The following is a 24,773-nucleotide window of genomic DNA, read 5'->3' as shown; positions in this document are numbered from 1 at the left end:
AAACCAATCCGATCGTGTACTCGTTTCACTTTGATACTCAGGGGCTAACTATATGAACGCATGATATAAAATACTGTCGAGGAGATTGCCTTGCCCCACGTCGTTGTCATCCTCGTCACAGTGCGACGACGCGTGTCATTTGCACGGGGGCAAATGCAAATGAGCATCGGCATCACCAGCAGCAGCAACAGCAGCAGCGACAGCGGCAGCTATACAGATCCATGGAATTGGCTCTACTTGGATAATGTACAAACTATGTATAGTCCAGGCCAAGTTTTGGACTCGTTGCGCCCTTTATAAAGGCAATCGCCTCGTTGCGCAAAGAACATTGACGAGCAGAAGCAGCAGTTGAATATTACTATCTACTGTGGTACAAGTTGTTGTAATGAAATATTGATAAGAGTATTATGTTGATATGCTTGTAAAAGCTGATATTACACTGGCAGTCGGTTAACGTGTTTTTTTATTCCTTTACGTAGTTAAGAATTTACGAAAATGTATCCGAGCGTACACGCGACCGAGGACTATTGTTCTTGACTCAAAAAATGTTACATCGCGTGTGTATCCTTGAAAAACTGCTCGATGCAGATGAGATTTTTTGTACAAGGAAAGAAGAATCAGGGAAATAAAAGAGCCAATTGTTTTTTACGTATCACTGTTTTCATATATTTTCGAACATATGTATAAACATAGTTTGTTTGTTTTTTTCTTAAATTTTTTATTATAAATTTACACATATTTATGACGTACATGATAACTCATTGTCCAAGGAGTTACGCCCTAATACTGGCAAACGATATTTTTTTTTCTTTCTCTTACGATAATGAAAACGGCTTAAGAGGTACAAAAAGTTTCACGATTCTAATATCACTATCAGAAAGTATAATTTACAAGACACAACTGAGGGGTATTACGACTTGGCGTTTACCGAGTACAAAAAAAGTATAATAGAGATAGAGAGACGAAAAATCAAACTACACATAATCGACGACTGACACAGATTTTTTTTTACGTTTAGCTTTTACATTGTTGTAGGATCGATAGTCGGAACCGACTTTTGTATACATTCGTAACGTATTCGATGATTTATCACGCGTTTTCTCGACCGAGAGAATAATGAAATTACGTAAGAATAAAAAGTCGAGCGTAAAAAAAGAAGTAATACTAATAATTCGAAAAAAAACCAGAGCGAGTGGTACACAAAGCTATTTATCTCCTGCTCGTGCGGACTTACATACATGCCGCGAAAAGTCCTAAGTTTGAGAATTTCATGTTTATACGAATCGATCGGCTTTCTTCGATTTATAATACCCTGCACGGGTGCACGAGAGATAAATAACTTTGCTTTGATTTCGAAGAAACGCAACAAAAAATCGAGAAGTTTCACAAAGCTTATAAATTACGACGCCTCGTCGATTCGGTTTTTTATTCATTTGTTTATCTATAATTTTCATCACATTCAAATATCACTACACTACGAAGCAATGTCTCTGCGTCGAATTAAACTATTTCGTTGAATTTCGCGTTCGCATTATAACTCCGATGTTTTGTGCCGCCGGCGCTGCTGCGTGACATAATTTTCGCGCGAGGCGCGCTCGAAACGTCACGCGCGCGGCCGAGCCAACATCAATTGTTCGCTAATGAAAATCACGCGTAAAAACTCGCTCTCGAGTCTCTCGGAGGTTTGCTCGAACCAAAACGGGACATGACAAAAATTATAAACAGCGGAGGACGATGCGCGCGCGCGCGAGCAACTCGACGCAGAATAATTAATGAGCACTCGGAGCTTGCGACAAATTAATAATCGATTCACGCCGTCGATACGCGTATTCGCTTCTATCGTAATATCATGGATTTATTCATTGTTTTTTTTTTCGTCATTTATACATACTGTTTGCTCGAAGAAGCGAATACGATTATAAGTAATTAAAATAACGCTAATAACAATAATAATAAAATAAAATAACGATCACGATCAGACAGAGAGAGAGAGAGGGCACATATTTCACTGATGTATTAACTCAGCGATGTCATGGATAGTACTTGGAGATATCGTATGATACAACAAAGTTTCGTTACAATAAATTATCAAAAGCGACGACGCGCGCGCGCGATCGTAATTCAAGCTCATTATATCACTTTCGCCACTTCGTGAATGATAATGTATCGCGCGAACTCTCTCGGGGCTCCGCGCTCGTATTTTGATACTGCCGCCACTACTGCACAGCGCTGCAGTGATACGAGAAAAATACGCCCACGCACGAGAGCCGACGCGCAAAAGCTCGCAAGCTTCGCTTCGTCGTTCTGATTTTCTCGGGTGGTATACAAGCCAGAGAGAGAGACAGAGAACAGATCTGGAATTTACGGAATTTCAGGAGCTCGCTCGCAGCGGCAGAGATGGTATATATATATATCGATTATTTTCACTCAGTAGAAAATATTTTCGCCAATTGACAATGTACATGTATCTCGGTGATTCGATCCGAGTTACATACAAATCGAGATAGACGTTAGCACCGAGTATTACTGTTCATTACGATACAATGATTTTGCGAACAATAATAAATAAAAATAATAATAATGATAAAATAATGACGATGATAAAAAAAAGACCACGAGAGTATATTATATCGAGCTTACGTTCGAGCTTGGTAACACAAAACACGATGAATTGAAAGAAGGCACGTATAGCACACGCGACGGGAGAAACGACGACGACGACGATGACGTCGCAGCCGCAAAGAGCTCCGCACGCAAAATATTAACGAGGTCTTATTAGATCGTCATATTCTGAATGGAACTTCCTGCAACTCCGCGTCTCTCTCTCTCTCTCTCTCTCTCTCTTGCTTCTTTTTAACGTGTACATATATATGTATAGCGAGCAGCAGCTTCGCGTCAAAAGGAAAACCAGCGCGCCTGTCTGCGTGCGCGCATATACACGTATATATACACGGTCACAGCCAATTTTCTCGCAATTGTGTGCCATATACTTCAGCTCGAACAAAAGAATATAAAAAAAACTAACAAACGTAAATAAATAATACTTATAATAAGAGAAAAATCCGACGGAACCGAGTCGCTCTCGATCATCGATACAATATATAATATAATCGGGGCTCGAGCTATGATCCAAATCGAGCTTTTTTACAGCTTGCAACGTTACATACTGTGTTGGTTATTGAGATCGTTTCTATTTCATTTTATTTTTTTTTGTTTCGCCTGTTCGTGTTACGCGCGCGCGCGCGCCCGCTCGCGATCGATATTGCAATACATTTAATATATTATATTCTTCAAACATACGTGCGAAAACGAACTAAAATACAAAAAAAAGTACACAAAAAAAATAGGTTCAAATAAACATTGCTTTGTACTGTACACAAGTCACGTATACGCTTATACACACACATTTATATATATTGTAATATCGCAGTATATCGTTTCAACAATTTAGACTGGCAATCACGAGATTATTTCGGTATACGTAATCCATAAACTATGTAACATGTTTTAATATCATTGATCGTTTTTCCTAAAATTCTATTACGAGTAGGTTTTTTTTCGCATTCACACACATGCAAGGTCGATACAATTTTTTCTTACTTATCCCTAGTGTTTTTTTTTGTGTCATGTTTGTATGGTATATAGATCTCGCACACATACACACGCATACTCGCTCATAATTTTCATTCGTATCGTACAAAATATAAAAAAGTTTCTTTCCCCATTTGTGATAAACGTATACAGTGCATTACGACGTGCGCGTACAGTAGGATACATAATATTGGTTATTTCTTTTCCTCTCGACGTTGGAAACTTTACTGATCGGTGGTGAAAAGTAAAACTATACATTCATATAACACTCAAAAGGCATCGATTAATCGACAGTTCGAAGTGAGACACAACACTCGCACACACACTTTACAGGCACACATACATTAATACGTGCCATATTGAACACTTGCCTAACTATATACTTTTTTTATACATTAAAAATTACGTTCATCTCAAGAGCACAATCAATTCGTTATTACGATCGGTAATAAAAAAAAAACCACAAGGAAATATATACGATCGTAAAAATTCGCACAAACATCCATTCGTCGAACGCGAGCGAGAGATTTTTTTTTTACTCTTAAAAACTAGATCGAATTTTGATCGTATCCGAGGCTCTTACGCTTTAACATGTATATAATATATTATAAATACGAAAGTGGGCGAGAAACAAACTTTTTCTCTCTTCGACGATGAAAAAAGGAAAAAAAAACAGGCACACACACATATCGGCAAAGTTCATCCGGAAAAGTCCTTAATGTCTGTGTGTGATGAGTTCGCGAGTGTGTGTATGTGTGTGTATTATACATGCGCGAAGGCCGAGTAAGCAAACATATACAGTGGTCGCCGCTTAAGAGAATTGCGCTTAATAGAATACGCCGGTTAAATGAATCAAAAATCCTAACAATGATTTTCCCGTATCCTTATACATGTAAAATTCACCGCTTAAGTGAATAAACTTTTCGCTTAATAGAATCAAATTTAGTTTGAAGACGATGTTTACATTCAATGTTGTTGTCGATTAAATACAAGTTTCATTGTCAGTACTTTCTCATAGCACCGTCGGTATTACATGCTCATAATAATTAATTGTGTTAGTGATACAAGTATGAAAAAATCATCAGCTATAGTTCATAGAAAAGGCTTAAGTGTCCTTGAAAAAAAGGAGCTACTAAAAAAATATGATTTGTTGCCAAATTTATCACAAAGTGATGCAGCGCTGTTATTAAACATATCACAAGCTACTCTTAGTAGATTATTATTAAATCGTTACGAGATAGAAAGTACCTCTTGCTCTCACGAAAATCTCAGCCGCAAGAGAAAACGATGCGGCAAAGACGAAGACGTAGAAAAAACGTTGAAGAAATGGTTTGTGGAAGTGAGAGAAAAAGGCGCTCCAATTAATGGCCCGTTACTTAAAGCAAAAGCTGAAGATTTGTCAAAGAAATTAGGCAAAGAAAATTTCAAGGCCACTGACGGTTGGCTCTCACGTTGGAGAGGCCGAGAAAATATTGTGTATCGCAAGCCACATGGTGAACAAGCCGAAGCTGATTTTACAAGTGCAAATGAGTGGTTTATACAAGAATGGCCAGAAATATCTAAAAATTATTCGCCAAGCGATATATTTAATGCTGACGAAACGGGTTTATACTACCGAGCATTACCAGAGCATACATATGCTCTAAAATCAGAAAATACGAAAGGCTTCAAAACAAGTAAGGAGCGTATAACGTTGTTATGCTGTGCCAGTATGGCAGGTGAAAAAAAAGACCTGTTTGTTATTGGAAAATTTAAGAATCCACAATGCTTCAAAGATGTGACTCAATTGCCTATTGCTTACACGGCCAACAGAAACGCGTGGATGACAAGAGACATTTTTTCTGATTGGCTACGAAATTGGGATAGACAATTAAAACGCAAAATTTTATTAACCATTGATAATTGCGGTGCACATTCAAACTTAGAGCCTATGAAAAATATTACAGTGGTTTATTTACCTGCCAACACGACGTCTCTGATACAGCCTTGCGATCAAGGTATAATTCGTACATTAAAAGCGTACTATCGAAGAACAATGAGGGAACGGATTATACAAATATTAGATAATCAACAAAATGTCAAAGCCAATGACATTGCCAAGAAGACCTCTCTGCTTGATGCGCTACATCAGATCAAAGAAGCTTGGTCTTATGTATCTAGCGAAACGATAAAAAATTGTTTTAGAAAGGCTGGGTTTGTTAACGGAACTAATGAAATATGTAATATTTCGAGCAACGTTAGCTTGAACGAAATTTATCCGGAAGATATGACACATGAGGTTTTTGACGAGTGGATAGATATTGACGAATGTCTAGAAACCTCTGGAAAGCCAACAGATGATGACATATGCCAAAAATTGGACACAGATGAATCAGAAATTGAAGAGGAAGATGATAGTATAGAACCCGCACCTAATAATCTAGAAATGTTTAACGCATTACAAGTCTTGAGACGAGGAGTTCAACATCGTTCGAAATCCTTTGAAGAGTACTACAAATTTGAAAAATTTATTTTCAAAATAATTGACCAAAAGAAAAAACAAACCAAGATAAATGACTATTTTACTAAATTATAATGGTGTCACATATGATTTGAATAAATATTTAATAATAAATAATTTATTATATAAATTATATATATATATATATTCATTTATAATAATAAATTATTTATTATAATAATGCATAATTTCTCGGATTCAAAGTTATTTATAAGTTATTGCAATCCCTATCGGATAGTAGAATCATCCGCTTAATAGAATGAAAATTTTTGTCACACAGTGATTCTCTTAAGCGGCGACCACTGTAGTACACGCACGAGAAAGTTCGCAAAGTAAAAAATACAACGATGAGAGAGCGCGAGACAGAGACAAAACGGAAAGAGAGAAAAACATCGATCGATCCGTAAATATTGACTGCGCGAAAAAATTGACGCTACGCAATATGTATATATAGATTGACTCTTCGGCGACGCGAGACACACATTTAAAAGACGTGGAAAACAAAAAGGGTTCAAGCGAGACGATACATCGAGAGAAGTGGAAAAAAATTATCCTCGCGACGATTACCAGCATCGAGCGCGCGCGCGCGTAAAATACGAAACGAGAGTTAAGCGTTTCGGAATCGCAATGAAATAAAAAAAAAAAAAACGAAAGAAAGAAATAAAAGTTAAAAATCAATATCTCAAAAAGCACCGGAGTCCACAGTCGATATGCACTCGCTCGCACTTGAAAGAGCCGAGGCCTTTCGCGCGACGACGATGATGACGATGACGATACGGATACATAAAAGCACACCTATACACACGGCCTAGACACGCTCTCGATTCGAAATTCAAAAGATCGCGCGCGCACGGCGTTATTTCTCTCTTTTCTCTCTTCTCTCTTCTCTCTTCTCTCTCTCTCTCTGTCGATGAGCTTTTGTACAATTTACGTATGTATATATGCACGTATGCTCATACGTGTGTCTGTGTATTTGTTCCAACATCATGCACATATTGTGTACGTCTCCATGTTGTGTACATACATATACGAGGCTTGTCGCACGACGGCCAGCCAACACAGTGGGCAGAAATCAAGGTGACAACAATGAGAGCTATATACGCGCGAGCATCGTCACGTCCAGCGCTCCGATCGATCGACTTTTGTTAATAACGAGTCCGTATTCATGTTTATATGTATAATATAATTATCTATCATCTATATGTATAATATTGTGTCTACGCTCTTATACGTAGATATATCGTACGATATTTACAATACTCGTTAACTATTTTTTTATTCTCTCTCTTAAAACGATCACACACACAGATCTCTCATTTTTTTTCTTCTACGATGTATGATAATAATAATGTACGTCTGCGAAGTGAGCTTTTTTTTCTGTACTACTTGTATCAATGTATTTTGTACGTGTCAAGACTCGTTGAGATTCGCGTGTCCGAGAGACGACTCGTCGCCGCGACGTCGCCTCCGTCGTAGTCGTAGTCGTCGCTTTAACGATTGCCTCCCGAGCGAAGGACGAGGACGTCGTCATTTTCTTGTCAGCCCGTGTGATGCTGCTGCGTGCCGGACGTTGACGGACCAGCGCCGGGATCTATTCGAAAAAAAAAAAAAAATAAATAAATAACAATAATAAAACAATTCGTTACATCACAAACAAAAAGTACCAGTCGTGAGCGCGCCGAGCTTCTCGGGCAGATCGGCGGTGGCTGTCTCGGCGTGCTCGCCGAGTATGTCGTGCAAGGCGTTCCTGCGCCCGGTCCGGCCCGTCGAGAGAAATTCCTCGGAGCCCTCGCCGTTGTGGAACGGCGCGCCGGGCGTGACGGGCGCCTGGGAGGAAGACGAGCCAGCTCCTCCGCCGCTGCCGCTCGGCTCCGGGCTTAATCCGACTAATTGCATGCCGCCGCCGCCGGGGGGATTGTTGTCTTTCGAGGAAGAAGATGAAGATGCCGCGCTGGAGGTGGAGGCGCCCGGTTCTAATTCCGATTGATTTTGAGATAGCATTCTCAGGCCTGGAAACGAGCAAAAGGGGGGTTGTTAGAGAGGATGCTAGTGAAAGAGAAATTATTATTATTATTATTATTATTATTATTATTTGTATGCGATGTTAAGTATATCAAACGAGAGAAATCAAAATCAGGATTAGAGTTCGTTATTAAAACTTGGTTATATATTATTATATATACTTCAAACGTCGCGCAAAATCGTAAATCGTCGAATGTATACAGCGTAGAACGATAGACGTTATAAAAAGGGAAGAGAATTCACCGACGCAAAACGTCGGGAGAAGCTGCAGCGGACAGGCGCGCCGAGCGGGAAAAATCTCGATTACTTTTTCACGTCAAACTTTTGTAGTATTTTATACTACGTATATTATATACTTTTTCCCTTCTTTTCAATCGTCAAAGTAAACGGGGATGGGGGGGGGGGGCCGAGCTTTTACACGTGAATCATCATCATCGTCATCGTGAAATCTCGAATCGATCAAAGCTTTCGCCTGTATATGAATCCACACACGCGCGTGCAAGCACGCACAAAGGCCAATGCCGACCTCCTCCCTCCTGCCTGCCGCGCAGGGCCGAGCAGCACACAAAGCGAAATCGAACGACGTCGATTGATGCGCGCATATTATACGCCATTCATAAAGGATGTAATTAAGGACAACTGGGGAAATACACGCCAATGTATAACTTACACACGTACATGTATGTCGTATGTGCGTGTGCGTAGCGCATTGAAATGTGCATCGAGGATAATTTTCTAGCTTTGAAAATTGACCGCTCGGCGCTCGGCGAGTTTCTCTCCGCGTGTGTATATTAGCTGCACATGCACTCGATTGTATATATCGAGGCCGTGGCTGGTGTATATATGCAGCACACACGCGCTCGATTTAATGCACTAATAGAAATGCAATGTTAGTGTGTGTATGGGTTGGTGGACTTTTGTTCCGCGCGATTCGCACGTATTACAAGGTTTATTTATGCTCGTTATACTTCGACGAAGAAAATTCAAAAACTCTCTACGTCGAGTAAGTAATTATTATCGTCGCGATGAGAAGAGAGAGAAAAAAAGTATAAGAGAACCGAGATAGATAGAGTGAGAGAGAGAGTAAAGCAGCTTGCGCTTGATTATAACTCCGGGCCGCGTTCGACGTTGATTATTATCATTCTCGCAAGCTCGCGCGGGGCTACTCCCATTGATTAAAAATCCATATTATACGTATACATAGGGTCTCTCTATCTCTATCTCGCGTGCAGCTCGTGAATCATCGAGCCGAAGTCGATCAAGTTTTCTTCTACCCCCCGGCAGCACTACCACTAGTTAACGTTGTACAATGTAACGTCTATACGTATATATATAGGTGGATATCGAGAGGTGAAATTGCAGCTTTTATAATGCACGCGTCGACCACCGACCGACCGACCGACCGACCGACCCCCTGTCCAAGCGCGCGCGGCAAAAGAAGACGTACTACATAGACGAGAAAGCGGCGAATGATTAATTTTGCCTTCGAAGAAGAAGAGGAGGAGGAGGAGGAGGAGGAAGGAAGGAAGGGAGAGTCAAGATTGACGAATAAGCTCTTGAAGTGCTGCCTGCCTGCACACTACTGGGGGGTGGATGAACGAAGTGCGACGAACTTTGGCGATTTTTCTCGCGCGCCGTTGTCGTCGCTCGTACAAAGAGATAAAACAAAAAAAAACAGCACAAACAAAAGCGCTCTCTAAAGTTGTACGATCCGCTGTCACTTTATGTATAAATGGGCAAATTTTTTGACGATGTTAGTACAGTGGAGTCGAGGCCACGAGCGCCGAGCCGGGGGGGCACGAAATAAATCTAGGAAAGTAATGACGCGCAAGAAAGGCTATAAAGTTTCTAGTGGTAGCAGCAGCAGCAGCAGCAGCTCGAGCTTGAAAGTTTATATTATGCTTGATATATGTGTGTGAGTGTATGTGTATATGTGTAGAAGGTACTGTATGCCGCGGAGGCTCGCGTATACGCATGATTGAGATGACACCCAACTCGAAAGTGTTTCGGTCATACGAGATGATATCTACTCTTCTTTTTTTATTTTATTTTTTACTGCGCTAGTTTGTTTATTAGCGCTCTTTGTTATATCATTGCTGTTTTATGCGTTATAATTTATATATATATGAAAGCTGCCAACGAAAAAAAAAAGAAAGAAAGCAACGACGAGATAAAACTTCCTATCCCATGCATGAAAAAGCTCTATATATACGGTCCTTTTTTGTTCTTGTTGTTGTTGTTGTTTCGTCGTCGGATGCAGGACTCCGTGGCGAAGCGAAGCTTGGAAAAGTCACACGCGCACGCGAGCAAAGCCAATTTGCATAAATACGCAGTAAAGCATTAATCCAATCGAGATGCAGCGCAAGCTCGCAAGCTCCAGCGTGTGTGCGAGAACGCGATACATACATAATGAAAAAGGCAGAACAATGCGCGAGAGAGAGAGAGTATAAGTCGCATAAAATACGCACGCACACACACAAAAATCCATGTTTAATATATGGCCGCGCATTTGTCAAAAAAAAGGTGGAATTTTCCCTCTCTCTGCGTTTGTGGCTTAAGGTCTCTGCAGCAGCTGCTGGATGCACTACCATCATCACAGCTGGATACACCCCCAATCCCGCGAGAGAGACAGAGTCAAAGCCTTCGTAATCCTCATCATTTCCATATAATGCACAGCGACTGGCAAGGATCTATATTTAGTGCTATACAACGAGTAACGGCGGCATACGCGCGAGCTTACTACGCTGCTGCGTTTGTATTACATTATGCTTATCGGACGCGCACGGGGGGACATGTAACGTCGTTAATACGACGACTCCAAGGACTACTACTACTACTACCACTACCACTACCTGCTGCGCGCCTGTAACTCCGACCGCAAAAGCTCGATCGTCAGAGTGAGAGAGCTTTCGCAGGTGTGTATACTACGAGCGAGCGAGTGAGTAACGAAGCAGCAGCAGTCCTCGCACCGATGTCACCCAGCTGCACACAGTCCTCGTCCTCATTGATCGCTGCTGCAAGCTCGACGACGTGCAATTTACATTTTCACGAAGTTTATTATATGCACGCGTATACACGCGAATAAGATACCGACGCGCGATCCCTTGAAAGTGAAAAGTTCTCCCTGGTACTTGGGAATGAAAATAAAATAGAGAGAGAGAGGGAAGCTTTAAAAGAGAATAATTAACTCGAAGCGGTGCCGCTGCAGCGGAATGAAGCGAGGATATCGTGTTTTAACCTCGGGTGTATAACGTAGAGAACAGAGGCGGTGCATCGTCGTCGTCGTCGTCGTCGTCTCTTATATATAATAATAATAATAACAACGTAGCGGAGAAGAGCGAATTTTTTGAAAACTAAAACGATTTACGGGCTACGTGATATTATTAACAAAAGTGCCAGCTACAGGATGAGAAAACAGAGAGAGAGAGAGACAGAGAGAAAATGCCAACGCGAGCTTGAAGCGCACACACACAAACACACTCTCGCGCACACAAAAATACTTGGAATATTGCTCTTGTGTTTGATACAAAGTCCCTCGCGCAGGATATAATATATATAAGATTGTTTGCGTGCTTTGATGGTGCTGGATAATGGGTATAATGATGATAAAAATAATACAGCAGCTATAGTGACGCTGATGGTATTATATAGTGGAGTAAGAAAGTGTAGGTGTACGTGTATATGTGTGTGTGTGTGTATCGATGCGAGCTTTTGTTTTTGTTTTTTTGTTATTTTTCTTATACCTTGAGCGCGCAGCAGACGTATTCTCCGCTGTTTGCATTTCTTCGTCGGCTTGTTTATTGCGGGCGCTAGCTTGCCGACGCTACCCGAGGCGGCTGCTGTCGCTGTCGCTGCGGCGGAAGAAGAGGAGGACGACGACGACGACGCAGCAGCAGCAGCCGAGAACGAGCTTGCGACTACTAAGCTGCGTCGGCCGTTCATCGCATCGCCCGGCTTTCTCAATTTGACCTGCGTATATCACGTCAACATCATGTTGGGATTTTTTTGTGTTTGTTTTTTTTTTTTTTTTTTCTTATTAGCAAAAAGATTCTCAAGAGTTTATTATCTTTTATTGTTATTTTTTCTTTTGGTTCGTACAAAGTGAACGCGTAGTATGGAAGCGTGACGCAGCCCAGAAAAAAAGAGCGTCAGCAGCAGCATCGTCGTGGGATACACGAAAAGCTCGGGAACTTTTTTCCACTCTCTCTCTCTCTCCCTTTTTTATTTGTCTCTCATCGAATGTAGAGAGAGAGAATGAGAGGAAAAAAGTGTGCTTTTTACGCGATTGAGGGCACGCCAGACATTTTATATTTATCGAGCGTTTCAAAATATAAAATGTGTAACCGGGGGAAAAACAAGAGAGTGAGAGCGAAAAGTGCTGCGCGACACACAGTACGCCGGCTTTGGACGTATTAATATAAAAATGCAGCTTTTTTTTCATAAAGTGCAGCCAGAGCGTATTTTTGTTCACCGCATTGGCGCGCGTTCGCTCAAAACCATCGAATTTCGCTAATTGGAGATTCGGTTTTTCGCTTTTGTACATATCAATATCAATAAATTGCGGGATGTCGGAATAAAATTAAATATGTTCGAATTCGTTAGATAGCGAACCGATTCGCAAACGGGGGGGACATATTGTCCACGTGATATACGAAATCTCGACTCGATCGATGTGTGAAAATTCCATTAGTTCGATTCCTCGACTGGGGCGCGTTTTATCAAAAGCCGTATATCGCACGACGAGAAGAAACGATGTGCCCCACGGCACATACGTATAGGTGCGCGCAATCTGGGCTATATAAGAGTGAGAGAGAGATCGATTCTCTCGATATGGCTCTTTGTGTAAGACAATACTCAAGGAAGAAATTGAAAGAACGAGATCGACGATATTCACCGAGCGAATGGAAAATCGATAAAATTCAAGAAAACGATGGTCTAAAGCATTTTCTACTAGTAGTAGTAGTAGCAGTCGCGATCCTTATTTTTTGCTGCTACCTGACCCCCCTTGGCGGCTATTATAGTACACGATCGACGTCGTGGCCATCGTCGACGTCTATCCTAAACGACGCGACGCTGAGCCCCCGCATATCATGTGGCTGTTGAAAAAAAAAACGAAGAAAATGTGTGTCTGTGTCTGTGTGTTGAATCGTGATATCGCGTGGGCAGTATTATAAGCGGTGCCTTCGTAACGATATTCATTTCTCGATCGTCGGTCGCGGTTATCTCGGACTGCTATTATATATCGCCCCGCTTCGTACCTCCCGTCTGTTTATGTATATTATTATTATTATACACAAAGTCCAATAAGTATCCTGAGAGTATTTTTTTTTCTCTCTCCACCTCATTCTTTCCTCGTTTTTTTTTTACCTACTCTTATACTCGGGCATTTTATCAGGTCGTTTTTAAAGATTTCCCAAGCGATTCCCCAAGCAGAGCTTTTATTATTGTCGTTTGTGTGTGTGCTGTGCTGGGTCGTGCTGTGTGTATATCTCCTACGCGGTATGCAAAATAAAATGATTGGCTTTGTTTTTTTTCTTCTTTTTTTTTACAATTTCTTTTCTCTCTGTAAGTTGATGACCTACATTCTCCTCGCTGTACACTTCTCGCCAATCTACGTTACTCTCTCTCTCTTCCTTTTTTCTTCGTTTCATTCCTTCTTTTTTTCCTCGCAAGAAAATCTAAGAACTGCGGGAACGTCTTTATTGCATTATTCCAGGCGTTATACGTGTGGTTGGAACGAGAAAGAGTGAGAGCTAGTTTGCACGCGGTCAGAGTTTTAAACATCGATCGGATTGCTCGCGTATACACGCGGACACATGCGAGCGAAAACATAAAATCAAAATGCAAATCGACGATCGATATGCTGGGCTTTTTTTTTTCTTCATTTGCGCGACTGTGTGTTTGTGTGTGTGTGCGTGACATTGACAGCTTTCCAACGATCGCCTTTGACAAAGTTAAAGTTTTAGCGTCGTCTTCGCCCGCGCCCTCCCACGAAGCTTAATGTAAAGTATAAATTTTGTCGTTTTTTTTTCTTTGTGCTTCGCTTTGCCCCCGAAAAAATAATCGGAATACACGCGCGCGAGTGCGTACATTATCGGCCGTGAAAAAAAAGTTGTTATTCATCCGAACTGCGCGCGAATGTTTTGAATGATAAAAAAAAGTTCTCTCTTTCTCTCGTTCGTTAGTGTAACAATTCCAAGTATTGCGCGAATGCGAAAGCTCCGAGAGGAAAAAATATAATTGGCTTGGGAAATATCGAGAGAGAATCGATCGTTTTTTTTTTGTTCCGCGCTTAGATACCTATACAGTGAGAGCTTTGTTGATGAAATATAGAACTGTAGATTTGTAGGTATGGAATTTTACGAGAGGGTCAGGAAATAAAAACAAAAACAACAACAACAACAGTAGTGCGTAACAATGCATAACGAACGTCAGTTTCGCAGAGCTACGAATATTTTGCCCATTCACTATTTTTTTTTTTTGACATTCTTAATTTCTGGGAACGTATCGGTCGAGAGAAAAATTAGGAGAGTTAGAAAACGGAGAGCAGTTTTGCAAGCTCAGCCACTGCGGTAGATATATAACGTAAGTTTATCGACGCGATAAAAATATGTATTTATTCGCCCCGCGAGTTTCATTCATATATGCAGCATATTTTTTTCCATGTCTTCGCCTTTTCTATATATTATCATCATATATATCGGCTAAAAATAATCCAACGAAACTTTCGTCGGTTGTTGATCGTCATCGAGCGACGTGGCGCCCAAAGTCTCGTATTTATCAACGAGCACAGCTCTCTCGTGACGTACGTTTATTCTTCGCGCCTTGGGATGGTGACGTACACACAGTGCGTTATAATAATCCACGCATCGATGATATTAGCCTCGGATTATAGGTGTTTTTCACGTACGACATACGTATGATATTTTTCCTAGCAATCGTTGGCGTCATTTCTCTATATCTTTCACTCTTCCGCGATTATACGGTGGCTCGTACGCCATGTGTTTGCTGCAAGCTCTGAATGTCGTCAATTTTTCCCCATTCACGTACCGTAGTACAGCATGGAAATCGTTCGAATGGATTCGAATAGATGCATGTATAAAGAAAAAAAAGCAAAAAAAAAAGAAGAGGAGATATATACTGCCTGATATCATTGGACGCCAGCTGGGTGCGAATAAAAACGCGATACACACGGGGCATTCTCTTTTCTTTTTTGCCTCTCTTTGCATCCTGTAGTCGCGCTGTAAACACATACACACACAAAGCTCGATGAGTATCGTTTATACAAGCTATACAGGAGCTCTTATAAACACGATATATACACAGCTCGAGCTTTATTAGAAACCTTAGCTTTTTCACTTTGCCGTGTACAGGTGCGCGCGCGAGGAGCTCGGGAAAGACGACACGACGTCAGTTCAAAGTGTATTTATATAGATTTGCCAGAGCGAGATATATAGAAAGAAAAGAAGAAGAAGACGGAGCGAAGAAAAGCTCGGGAGTTTCTCGCAGTTTGCGCGACTCGGGGAAAATAACCCGCGCGGATAATTCTTCATTTTGTACCTTCGGCGCTTAAGAGCTCGAGCGAAAGATATATAAGAGTAAAACTCGAGGAGTCGAGCAGAGAGTCCAAGGGATTACACGTAGTTGTGCGCGAGCCGACACCCACTGATTGCACCGCGCGCGAAACTCATTGACTTTTTCCTCGGGTATACTCGCAGGTTTCTCTCTCGCTTTGCGATTAGTCGACGAGAGAGAGAGAAACGTCTCAATTGATGTTGTGTCCTCGCGCGATATTGCGATTCTCGCTCGAGCTGGGTGATACTATTCAATAATACTTACATAGTATACTCGATATCTCTCACTCTCGAGACGGTTGTGCGATCCTTTTTTTTTTTTTTTTTTTTTNTTTTTTTTTTTTTTATTTATTCTCATTTTCCCGTCCGAGTGCGCGCACGCGAGAGGGGATTAATTGAAATAAACGTATTTTTTCTCTCTCGCGCGCGACACGGAGAGAGAAGAAGAATTTCAAACGTTTGATTTTTATTTTCTCCCTCTGTCTGTCTTTCTCTTCGGGGCAGCTTAACAAAGCTTTTCGAGCTTTCGACCGTACCTTTCGTCGAGTTCTTTTGTTTTTTTTGTCCACGCGTCGTGTAAAAAATAGAAAGGCAAAAAATTCACACTCTACTACTCGACTGGGGGGTGGAAAAAAAGTAAAAGGAACACGTTATAAACGCTCGGTATAAAGCTGCAGAGCTGCAGCGCAATTAGAGTAGTTAATGAAAGTACAAAAACTCCTTTTTTCCTGTCCTCCCAAACGGCAGCAGCGGTAGCAGCGGCGGTACTCGTGTGCGGTATATAACACACAGCGCGTACACGCAGGGTTGTTTTTCACTAGTTATTTTCAAGCAGAGGAGGAGGAGGACGAGAGGCTATACGCACGCACATACGTTCCTTTATACAAACGTACACCGCGGAAAACTAGGAAATAATTCAAAGGCATTTTTTTTTTGTATTATTATTCATAAGCACACACGCACGGTTATCTCTAATTCTCTGTTATATATATAGTTCACTCGCTAGGGGGAAGAGAGAGACGAACTTCACTTGCTCGGAAAAGGGAAATTTTTAAAAATGCGCGACGTACGAGTTGAATAGCGCGACGCTCGCGTCGCGTCGGCATAAACGGCCGGAGAGCAAAAAGAGAATACGTAATTTATTATTTCATTCTTGTCCCGCGAGCGCAGCAACGAGAGACAGAGAGAAGGATGGAAAAGATAAAAACTGCGACTAATTTTCGTGCAAGCTCATCGAGCTCACTTTTTTTCATTCTTTTGCGAGCGAGCTTCGTGTCTAGCATACCTCGCATACGTATTATATACACTCACGAGCACGCAAACACGGGACAGGGACGGACACGAGGCAAAACTCAATCGACACCGTATATATACTCGCGTTAATTGGATTCCGCAAGATACGGGGGTAGTTGTGGGCGACGGCCGGGGGAAAGTATAACCGCACACGGCCGAGCTGTAACGACGAACGGCCCACTCACAGATGATAACGTACACACAGCAGCAGCAGCGGCAGCAGATAGCAAACACCTTGAAACATTTCCCCGAGCCTTGAGCAGGCAGCAGGACTCGAGCGACCCAGGCAGAGAGCGATATAAATATACATACCGTTACACCGCGGAAGCCCCGATGCAAGATGTAAAAAAAAATGGATTATTATTCGCACGTGGGTTTTCGATTTATCATATTATAAACTCGTAACTAAATGGGAAGGATATCGTCGCTTATGGCCTCAACCAAAGACGGGCTTTATAAACCGTACATCGTATATATACCATTTTTCCAGCTGATAAGCGCGCCTCGCCTGCACCGACCCACTGAAGGCGTATATAATATAATATATAGGTAATATCGTGCACGCAGTGCACCGCACAGCGATACGTGCCACTGTATCGAATCGATTTTATTTTTTTTCCCCCTCGTTTTACGAGCCACCCTCCCATGAGCTGCCGCGATATACACAGCGATATATATGCCACGACACACACACGTGCTTTTACGACTTTGTTTTTGCTGTATATATACGTATATGAGATACCGATCGTACGTTGCCTGCGGTTGGTGGTAGTGCTGCTCTTTGGTGACCTTTCGACGGCTCTCTCTCTTTCTATTTCGATATCACGTCTCGATGCGACTTTTTTTATATATATACTCGTGCAAAAAGAAAAAAAAGCTCCGACAATGTATATATATATGTGTACGGTGTACGTGCGGACTTTTAATCATACGGAGACACGCGAGCGCTAATCAATGAGCAAATTAAGCGCTCGTGCGAGTTGATTGTGTCTGTGTGTATATACAGAGGATTAGCTTTTATATTCTATTACCGTTGCACGAGGGAGAGAGAGAGGGAGACATTATGTACGGACAATTTCGAATTCATCGACGGAAAATGTACAAACATCATGGTATAATATTCATCCCCTATCATAACGAATAATGGCCTTTTTGTATCGCGCTTTTATCGTACGAACACACACACGATTCGCGAGCATAATAAAACAATTATGTCGGACGCGCGAGTACAGAAATTAAGAGCTTCGCGGCTGCGGACGCTCGATTAAGCGCTCTCGAGAATCGAGGGCAATTTTCAACTTTTTCCGCGGGCTCTTCGTACAGTTACTTCTTTCGGCGCACAAGCATATATTTTACGCTCTCGTACCCCCCGCTTAATAAACGCCCACGGGGAGGATAAAAAAGCACAGGATTGAAAGAAAAGAGAATATTCACCCAGTAAGAGATTATTTTTACATGGTACCTCTGTAATCGCATTCGATAATAATGATAATAACGATAATGGGCGGTATAAAAAAATACGTAAGAAATTCACGCTTGGTGTGTACGCGAATTTATAGCCGATAGGGTCTTTTTTTCACGTACTTTCGAGGCTACATCGTCGTAATAAAAAAGTCGAAACGAAATGAAAGAAGAAAAAAGAAATGACATTCAACTCGAGTGTCAAGTGCACTCGAGACTCGAAAGATTGGGTACGATATCGTACCGAAACGTATACGTGCTGTCTAAAAATATTCGTACGTTACGTTTTATACGCTACATATTATATATTACGTATACGTGTAACTATATTGGCCTGTACGTTCGCGCGCGCACATATATCGCGCGGTAATTGCGTGTTCGAATGGAATAATAAAAAGCGAACGGAAAAAAAAGCTCTCCGCGCGGGAATTTCGTGCTTTTTCAATTTTCAGTCAGCTGTGTTTCGCGTGTGTGTGTTTAAAGGCTGTGCCACGCGCGCGCGCGTGTTTTTCTGGCCTATGTGTATTTTACAAGTATAGAGATGGGCTGTGCTCGCGAGATGTACATACAGCGTTCAAAAATGCTCGGAAATTCGAAAAGTGACCAACTCCGTGCGATGATGCTCGAGTTAAAAGCTCGACTGTGAAATTCATCGATGACGCGCGTACGCGAGCTTTTGTTCAATTTTCGGTTTTTCCTACTTTATCCACGGATATGACCCGATACATCTCCCGTTATACCATATATATTTTACTGTATGAAAGAAAAGACACGCACCGTACTGCCTCACACACACACGCACGTGCGTATGTGCGTTTAAATATACACGCGCATAACTCTCGCTCGCGTGTATACGCCCTTAATTAAATGCAATTTCACTTTGAGCAAATGTAAATTTTAAAACTTGCGCACACACTGCAGCGGCTTCAAAGGGGGTATATAACTCGAGCTCGTGCATATATGTACGTATGCTGCGTTTGTGCACGATACGGATATTATTATGCACGCAGGCGTGTGTGTGTGTATGGGCTACTACTGTGTATTTGCCGAGATCATACGTGTGCGCAGTTACACACAAACGCGCCTATGAGCTTTTGAAAGACACAGAGGTAGACACATACGCTCAGCGATTCTCTCTGTGCGTAGCATATGTACGCATGTATAGTGTGTAATGTACGTGAGCTTTGTACCAATTATGAATGAATAATTATGAAAAAAAAAAAATAGTAATAATAATAATAATAATCATTGAACGACGACGAGAGTAAAATAATTAATGCCTTTACAACACTTGACTTGAAAGCTCGTGCCGCCAACTCGAGCTTATGTACGATGGTAAAGTAGCTCGTTGCGCGAGGCAATTTTTCGCCCGCTTAAACATTTAAAATCGAGCTGCTGCTGCTGCTGCCACGCGCTTCGATAATATTTTATTTAACGCCAAATCGTCCGATCTCTCGTGTGTGCTACCGCGCGTCCATTACCGAAGCTCGTCGTTCAGCTTCACGTTCGATTTCATCCCTTTGGTCCAAGTACTTTTACGCACTGTGTAGCAGAGACACACACACACATGACCGTATAACGTGTTACACGCGCGCTCATCCTTCACAAAAGCTGCTGCTGCTGCGCGGCGGCCTATATCGATCCGAGAGCTTGCAGCAGCCTCTCTCTCTCCCTCGCTCGACTGCTTTTGGTCCGCTGCAGCTGCAGCAGCAGCAGCCCGGGGTATATAAAATCGTATTTTCTCCATCAAAGTACGTTACACGCGTACATTCGTGCAAGCTCTCTCTCTCTCTCTCTATAATATAAGCTTCTTGCGTATAATCAGGGTACTACGCACTTCGCGCGCCCGCTGCACAATTGTACATATATATATAAGCCGAATGTACGGCGGCGTGCGCCTGATAATAATGTACGTGCTCGTGTATTAGTCCGTGATGATCCTCGTGCGCGCAGCTCTCTTGCGGCTACATTATTATTATTACGATCGTTATTGTTATTATTGTATTATAGCTTTGCAATTTTAAATACTATATACGATATTCGCGTATACGCGCAATAGTACCTACTGTACGATCGGATTTCGGCTATAACGCAGAGCGTACGTATACAAGTGTACACATATTATAGATATATACGGGCTGCGTGTGCTCGAGCGCGCCGCGCGCGTTTAATTATAAAATGACGGTGACGTTATATCGATGTGCCGTCATCGCCGCACGTCTGACACAATAATGATATATATACACATCGTACAGAGAGAGACGTATTATAGTAGGTACCGCAGCAGCACGTGCGTGTAAATATATATACACACGTGTGTGTGTATTATGATATACGACCATTTTTCGAGCAAAGGTTAATCGCGTTTCGATATTTTATGTGTATATCTGTAAAAACGTACACGATTGAGCAGCCAGGGATTTTGTTGAATGCACTCGGTCTCGATTTACATCGAGAAATATTTAAATTAAAGAAAATCAAGTAAAATTTATCATTTATTCTGATTTTTACGATACAACATTGTAAATTTTACTCGAAAAATTACTTTTGAAACTTTCTCACCACATACAGGAACCAAAGTTATAATTAGGAGTAATATCGATCCCCTCTCGCCTCGTCGCCCGTCCGAGCTTTAAATTCTATCGTAAAACGTCGATATTCCCTGGCCGAAATCGATACTGCATTAAATTGTGTGCATTAATCTTACACGCGTGCATTATAATATATATATCGACGAGAACACACATCACGATTGTCGCTTATTGTGTTATATTCAACAATACGGGGGCCAAGCGAGTATACCTAGATATATTATACGTACGTAGTACGTCTTCTCTCCTATCTCTCGCGTGCGCGTATGAGAGACAGAAATAAAACTGCGATGCGCCCCGGGACGTACCGTACGTACGTACGTACAAAAGATTAAGCTCGACGTATAGGTGTATACACACATGCATGACGGCGCATATAATATGATAGACTTTATTACATTCGAGTATATAATATACGTATGAAATAGGTGTAGGATACATATATATAAAAAGTTGAAAAAGTTTCGAATCCACGGCATTAATAAAGGATGATGTACACACGATCTCCAGCTATATAGAGAGAAGAGGAGCTACATAGATCCCAAGCTATGACGCGCGAAGACGAAGAAGAAAATGTAAATCCTCGCGTGCGCGACGCGTGAATATACATTCCAAGTATCTACATTATGCTCGTAATAATACGTGCTATAGAAACCAGTGTGTATACGATATATGCACCTTGACGCTCTGAAGGTTTATGCATAAAAGCTGCACCGTCGTTGTGGATCGAAGAGCGAGAGAGAGAAAATCAGCTGCTTAAACGTCGATTTATACATAATATTCAAGGAAACTCGAGCCGCGTCGATATTAATATTATAATATAATAACAACTACTTGTGTGCTGCTGCTGTTGCTGTTATTGGTAAACAAAACTTGCGCTCGAGCTTACGTGTGTGCTTTGCCTATATATATTATTAGACGCCGTCACCACCTCTGCTGCTGCCTGGCGTCGATAAACTTTTAATCAAGTGCACATAACGCTACGCAAGTGTTACACGACGCAATCGCAGAACTTCTGAAATTCGCCAAAGATGTCAAATTTATCGTGTGCGCGTTACATCACGATATATATACGTCGTGCGGAGGACTGCACGCGGTGACATATACACAGCCCATATATAGCGGGATATACACACACGATATAATGTACGGTATGTGTAAGCGGCTATAGCCACCGAGTGCGGCACAGCTGATTCCCAACGTGGTATACACAATATACACACACGCGGCTGTTTCGAATGTATTATGCACGACGATTTCAAAACTCCCGCACATATGCACATACACTGCTTTACTCTCTGGATTAATGCGCTGCACATTATATACGCGCCTTCGTTTACGATTTTCCTGCGTAGGAGGCTCGTGTTTATTATACCGGGGGCCGTACGGGCGCGTGGAAAATCGCGTTTTCCACGTTATGGCGTGTTTCGCGCGTTTATACACCCACGGTTACAATGTTGCGTTCGTTTTATGCCGCAACAATTTTGACGACAACCGCGATAACGTTATATCGATAATGACAATGACAATGGTAATGATTTTCAAGTAGTTTCGTGCAGCTACCGCAGCTTGTTAACTTGCAAAAATAAAAACCAAGAGGATGACCGTCAAATGCATCATCTCGCGCGATTTTTCAATTATTACGCGCGTATATAGTGTACGATATATATTCAAGTGCGTGAAAACAATTAACTCGTGTGAAACAACGGGGGGGGGCCGCGCTTTGATATACGTGTATTATACGCATCGCGTGGATAAACGATGCATCGAGCGTGTGGCAGCTGCGGCGGCGGTAACTCATATATACAACAACGAAAAAAAAAAAAAACACAACAGTCCGTAATACATAATCGTGAGTCACGTAAGCGAGAGAGAGACTGACCGATAAACAATGGGAGTGACATGCACACAAGCCTGAGTGTATAATATTCGTTTCGTACCGAATAAGTTCGAAACACTCCTTTTTTGTTTCAGTGGTCGCGCTCGATAATATACTAATCGATGTAAGCGTTGATCGAAGTCGTAAAGGCCTATATTATGTTTATACTTTAATACGTATCATAGTTTCGATGAGACCGTAATAATTCATCGTCGTGCGTACGCCAGTTGATTTAAAAATTTTCAAGGCGACGACGAGTACACGCGAGTCTTTGTGTTTCGCTTTGTCTCCGACGAGAAAAAAAATTGAAACAAAATCTTGTGTGTGTGTGTAGATGTGTACGTGTGATGTATGTATACTCATCAGGCAGCTTACCATCGATGTGACGCTCCGTGCTTCTCTTTTATTAATTTTTTTTATTAGCTGATTACTCGCTGCACTCTATATACGTTACGGTAATTTTTCCAAACTACCGCTCGCTGTATATTACAGTAGTATTTAATACGCTTCCGAGGTAGAGATGCTCGTATATATGTAACTCGGACGATCGCAGACGGAGACAGAGACACGGCGAGGTATCTCCCCTTCCCGCCTTTGCTGTGTATGTATACAGTACGGTTATTGCACTGATTCGCCTCCGTGTATCATTGGGGAGAGCACTGGCACTGCTTCTGCTGCTGCTGTTGCACTGATTCAACGCACACACAGACACAGACAGAGCTCACTACTCTCTTTGTGATTCTATATATGATGCAGTAAGCTTTCACTTTTTTTTTCACTTTTCTCGATTATTCAACACAACGAACGACACTTTGTAACCGGTGGTGCATCGACGCAACGATCTCACGATATACACCGCGTACTACACGATGAACACGCCACCAGCACCAGCACCACCATCATCATCATCATCATCACTAGCAGCAGCAGCTGAGCACGCGTATTCTTCTTCACATCATCATTACAATAACGTACGTCGAACTCGCGCGCGTCTTTTTCATTTTTTTTTGGATCCTCTCTATCGTAGATGCTCTCTCATTCTCTCTGCATTCTTCGAATTATACACCGCACAGGTACCAGAATTATAATATTCGAGGCAGAAGAGATGAAAATTACTTCTCTGCTTTTGGCACAAGCGACAACGTGATCACGTGTAGTACTTACGTATATACGCGCAGTTATTAAAACGACGCGATCTGCTCCGCGTTCGAAGAAGAATCATCGGCATCAGTATAAGCGGTGGTGGTGGCGGCGACACACAGCATCATCGTCGTCGTCATCGGCATCATCGTCGTCATCGGCCATGGACGCCGGCGGCAACGAACCAAGAGCATCGGACTCCCCTTTTTTTGGCAACGATGCTACTACTGTATTACTATCGACGCGGCTATGTATACCCAGTGCATTACGCGTGTTTTGTACGTATGATTTTACACGGCACAAAGACACTCGTCACGAATCTCTCTCTCTCTCTCTTTATTAAAGATAATAATAACGCGTCGCACAAGGGGAGCAGCGACGAGTCGCGCACACGGAGCACCGAGAGTTTTGACACAAAGCGAACAACGACTCTATCTCTCTCTCTCTCTCTTGCTCGGACGAGACGACAGCGACTCGCGCGCGCGAAGCGCCGACACGGCGTGTTTCGTCTGCTACGTCGCCGCGGTGGCTACTGCTGCTGCTGCTGCTGCTGTTAGCTCTGCTGCTGCTGCTGCTCCGCTGCGAAAAGCGGCGGTGGCGGCGGCGTCGGTGGGTGTATACGTGTATATACGTGTGTGTGGGAGGCGATGCTGCTGCTGCTGCATATATAGGGCACCTATAATACCGGCTCGATTCAGCAGCCGTTTCGAATGTTATAAACT

The 24,773-nt window shown here is 42.2% G+C and overlaps 2 protein-coding genes across 4 annotated transcripts; one reads left to right on the top strand and one right to left on the bottom strand.

Moving 5' to 3' along the window:
- Nucleotides 1-4,660: 4,660 nt before the first annotated feature.
- On the top strand, nucleotides 4,661-6,399 carry LOC111693888 (tigger transposable element-derived protein 6-like). The gene is made up of 2 exons (XM_023459965.1): nucleotides 4,661-6,078; nucleotides 6,372-6,399. The coding sequence occupies exons 1-2, from the start codon at nucleotides 4,661-4,663 to the stop codon at nucleotides 6,397-6,399; spliced, it is 1,446 nt and encodes a 481-aa protein (XP_023315733.1).
- On the bottom strand, nucleotides 6,260-24,570 carry LOC106656423 (hormone receptor 4-like). Of its 3 annotated transcripts, none has more exons than XM_014377380.2 (4): nucleotides 23,287-24,570; nucleotides 11,857-12,082; nucleotides 7,756-8,100; nucleotides 6,260-7,682 (listed from the first exon to the last, which is right to left on the bottom strand). In XM_014377380.2, the coding sequence occupies exons 1-4, from the start codon at nucleotides 23,287-23,289 to the stop codon at nucleotides 7,630-7,632; spliced, it is 627 nt and encodes a 208-aa protein (XP_014232866.1). In that variant the 5' UTR covers nucleotides 23,290-24,570; the 3' UTR covers nucleotides 6,260-7,629. The 3 variants fall into 3 exon arrangements, with proteins under 3 accessions (XP_014232866.1, XP_023315835.1, XP_014232868.1); XM_023460067.1 differs by having other exon boundaries at nucleotides 24,076-24,570; XM_014377382.2 differs by lacking the exon at nucleotides 11,857-12,082.
- Between the last annotated feature and the right edge of the window lie 203 nt (nucleotides 24,571-24,773).

This window comes from Trichogramma pretiosum, unplaced genomic scaffold (assembly GCF_000599845.2).
Source record: "Trichogramma pretiosum strain Unisexual culture from Peru unplaced genomic scaffold, Tpre_2.0 scaffold10, whole genome shotgun sequence".
Lineage (NCBI taxonomy): Eukaryota > Metazoa > Arthropoda > Insecta > Hymenoptera > Trichogrammatidae > Trichogramma > Trichogramma pretiosum.
Note: the sequence above shows the minus strand (reverse complement) of the source record. Positions and strands in the feature narration are given on the sequence as shown.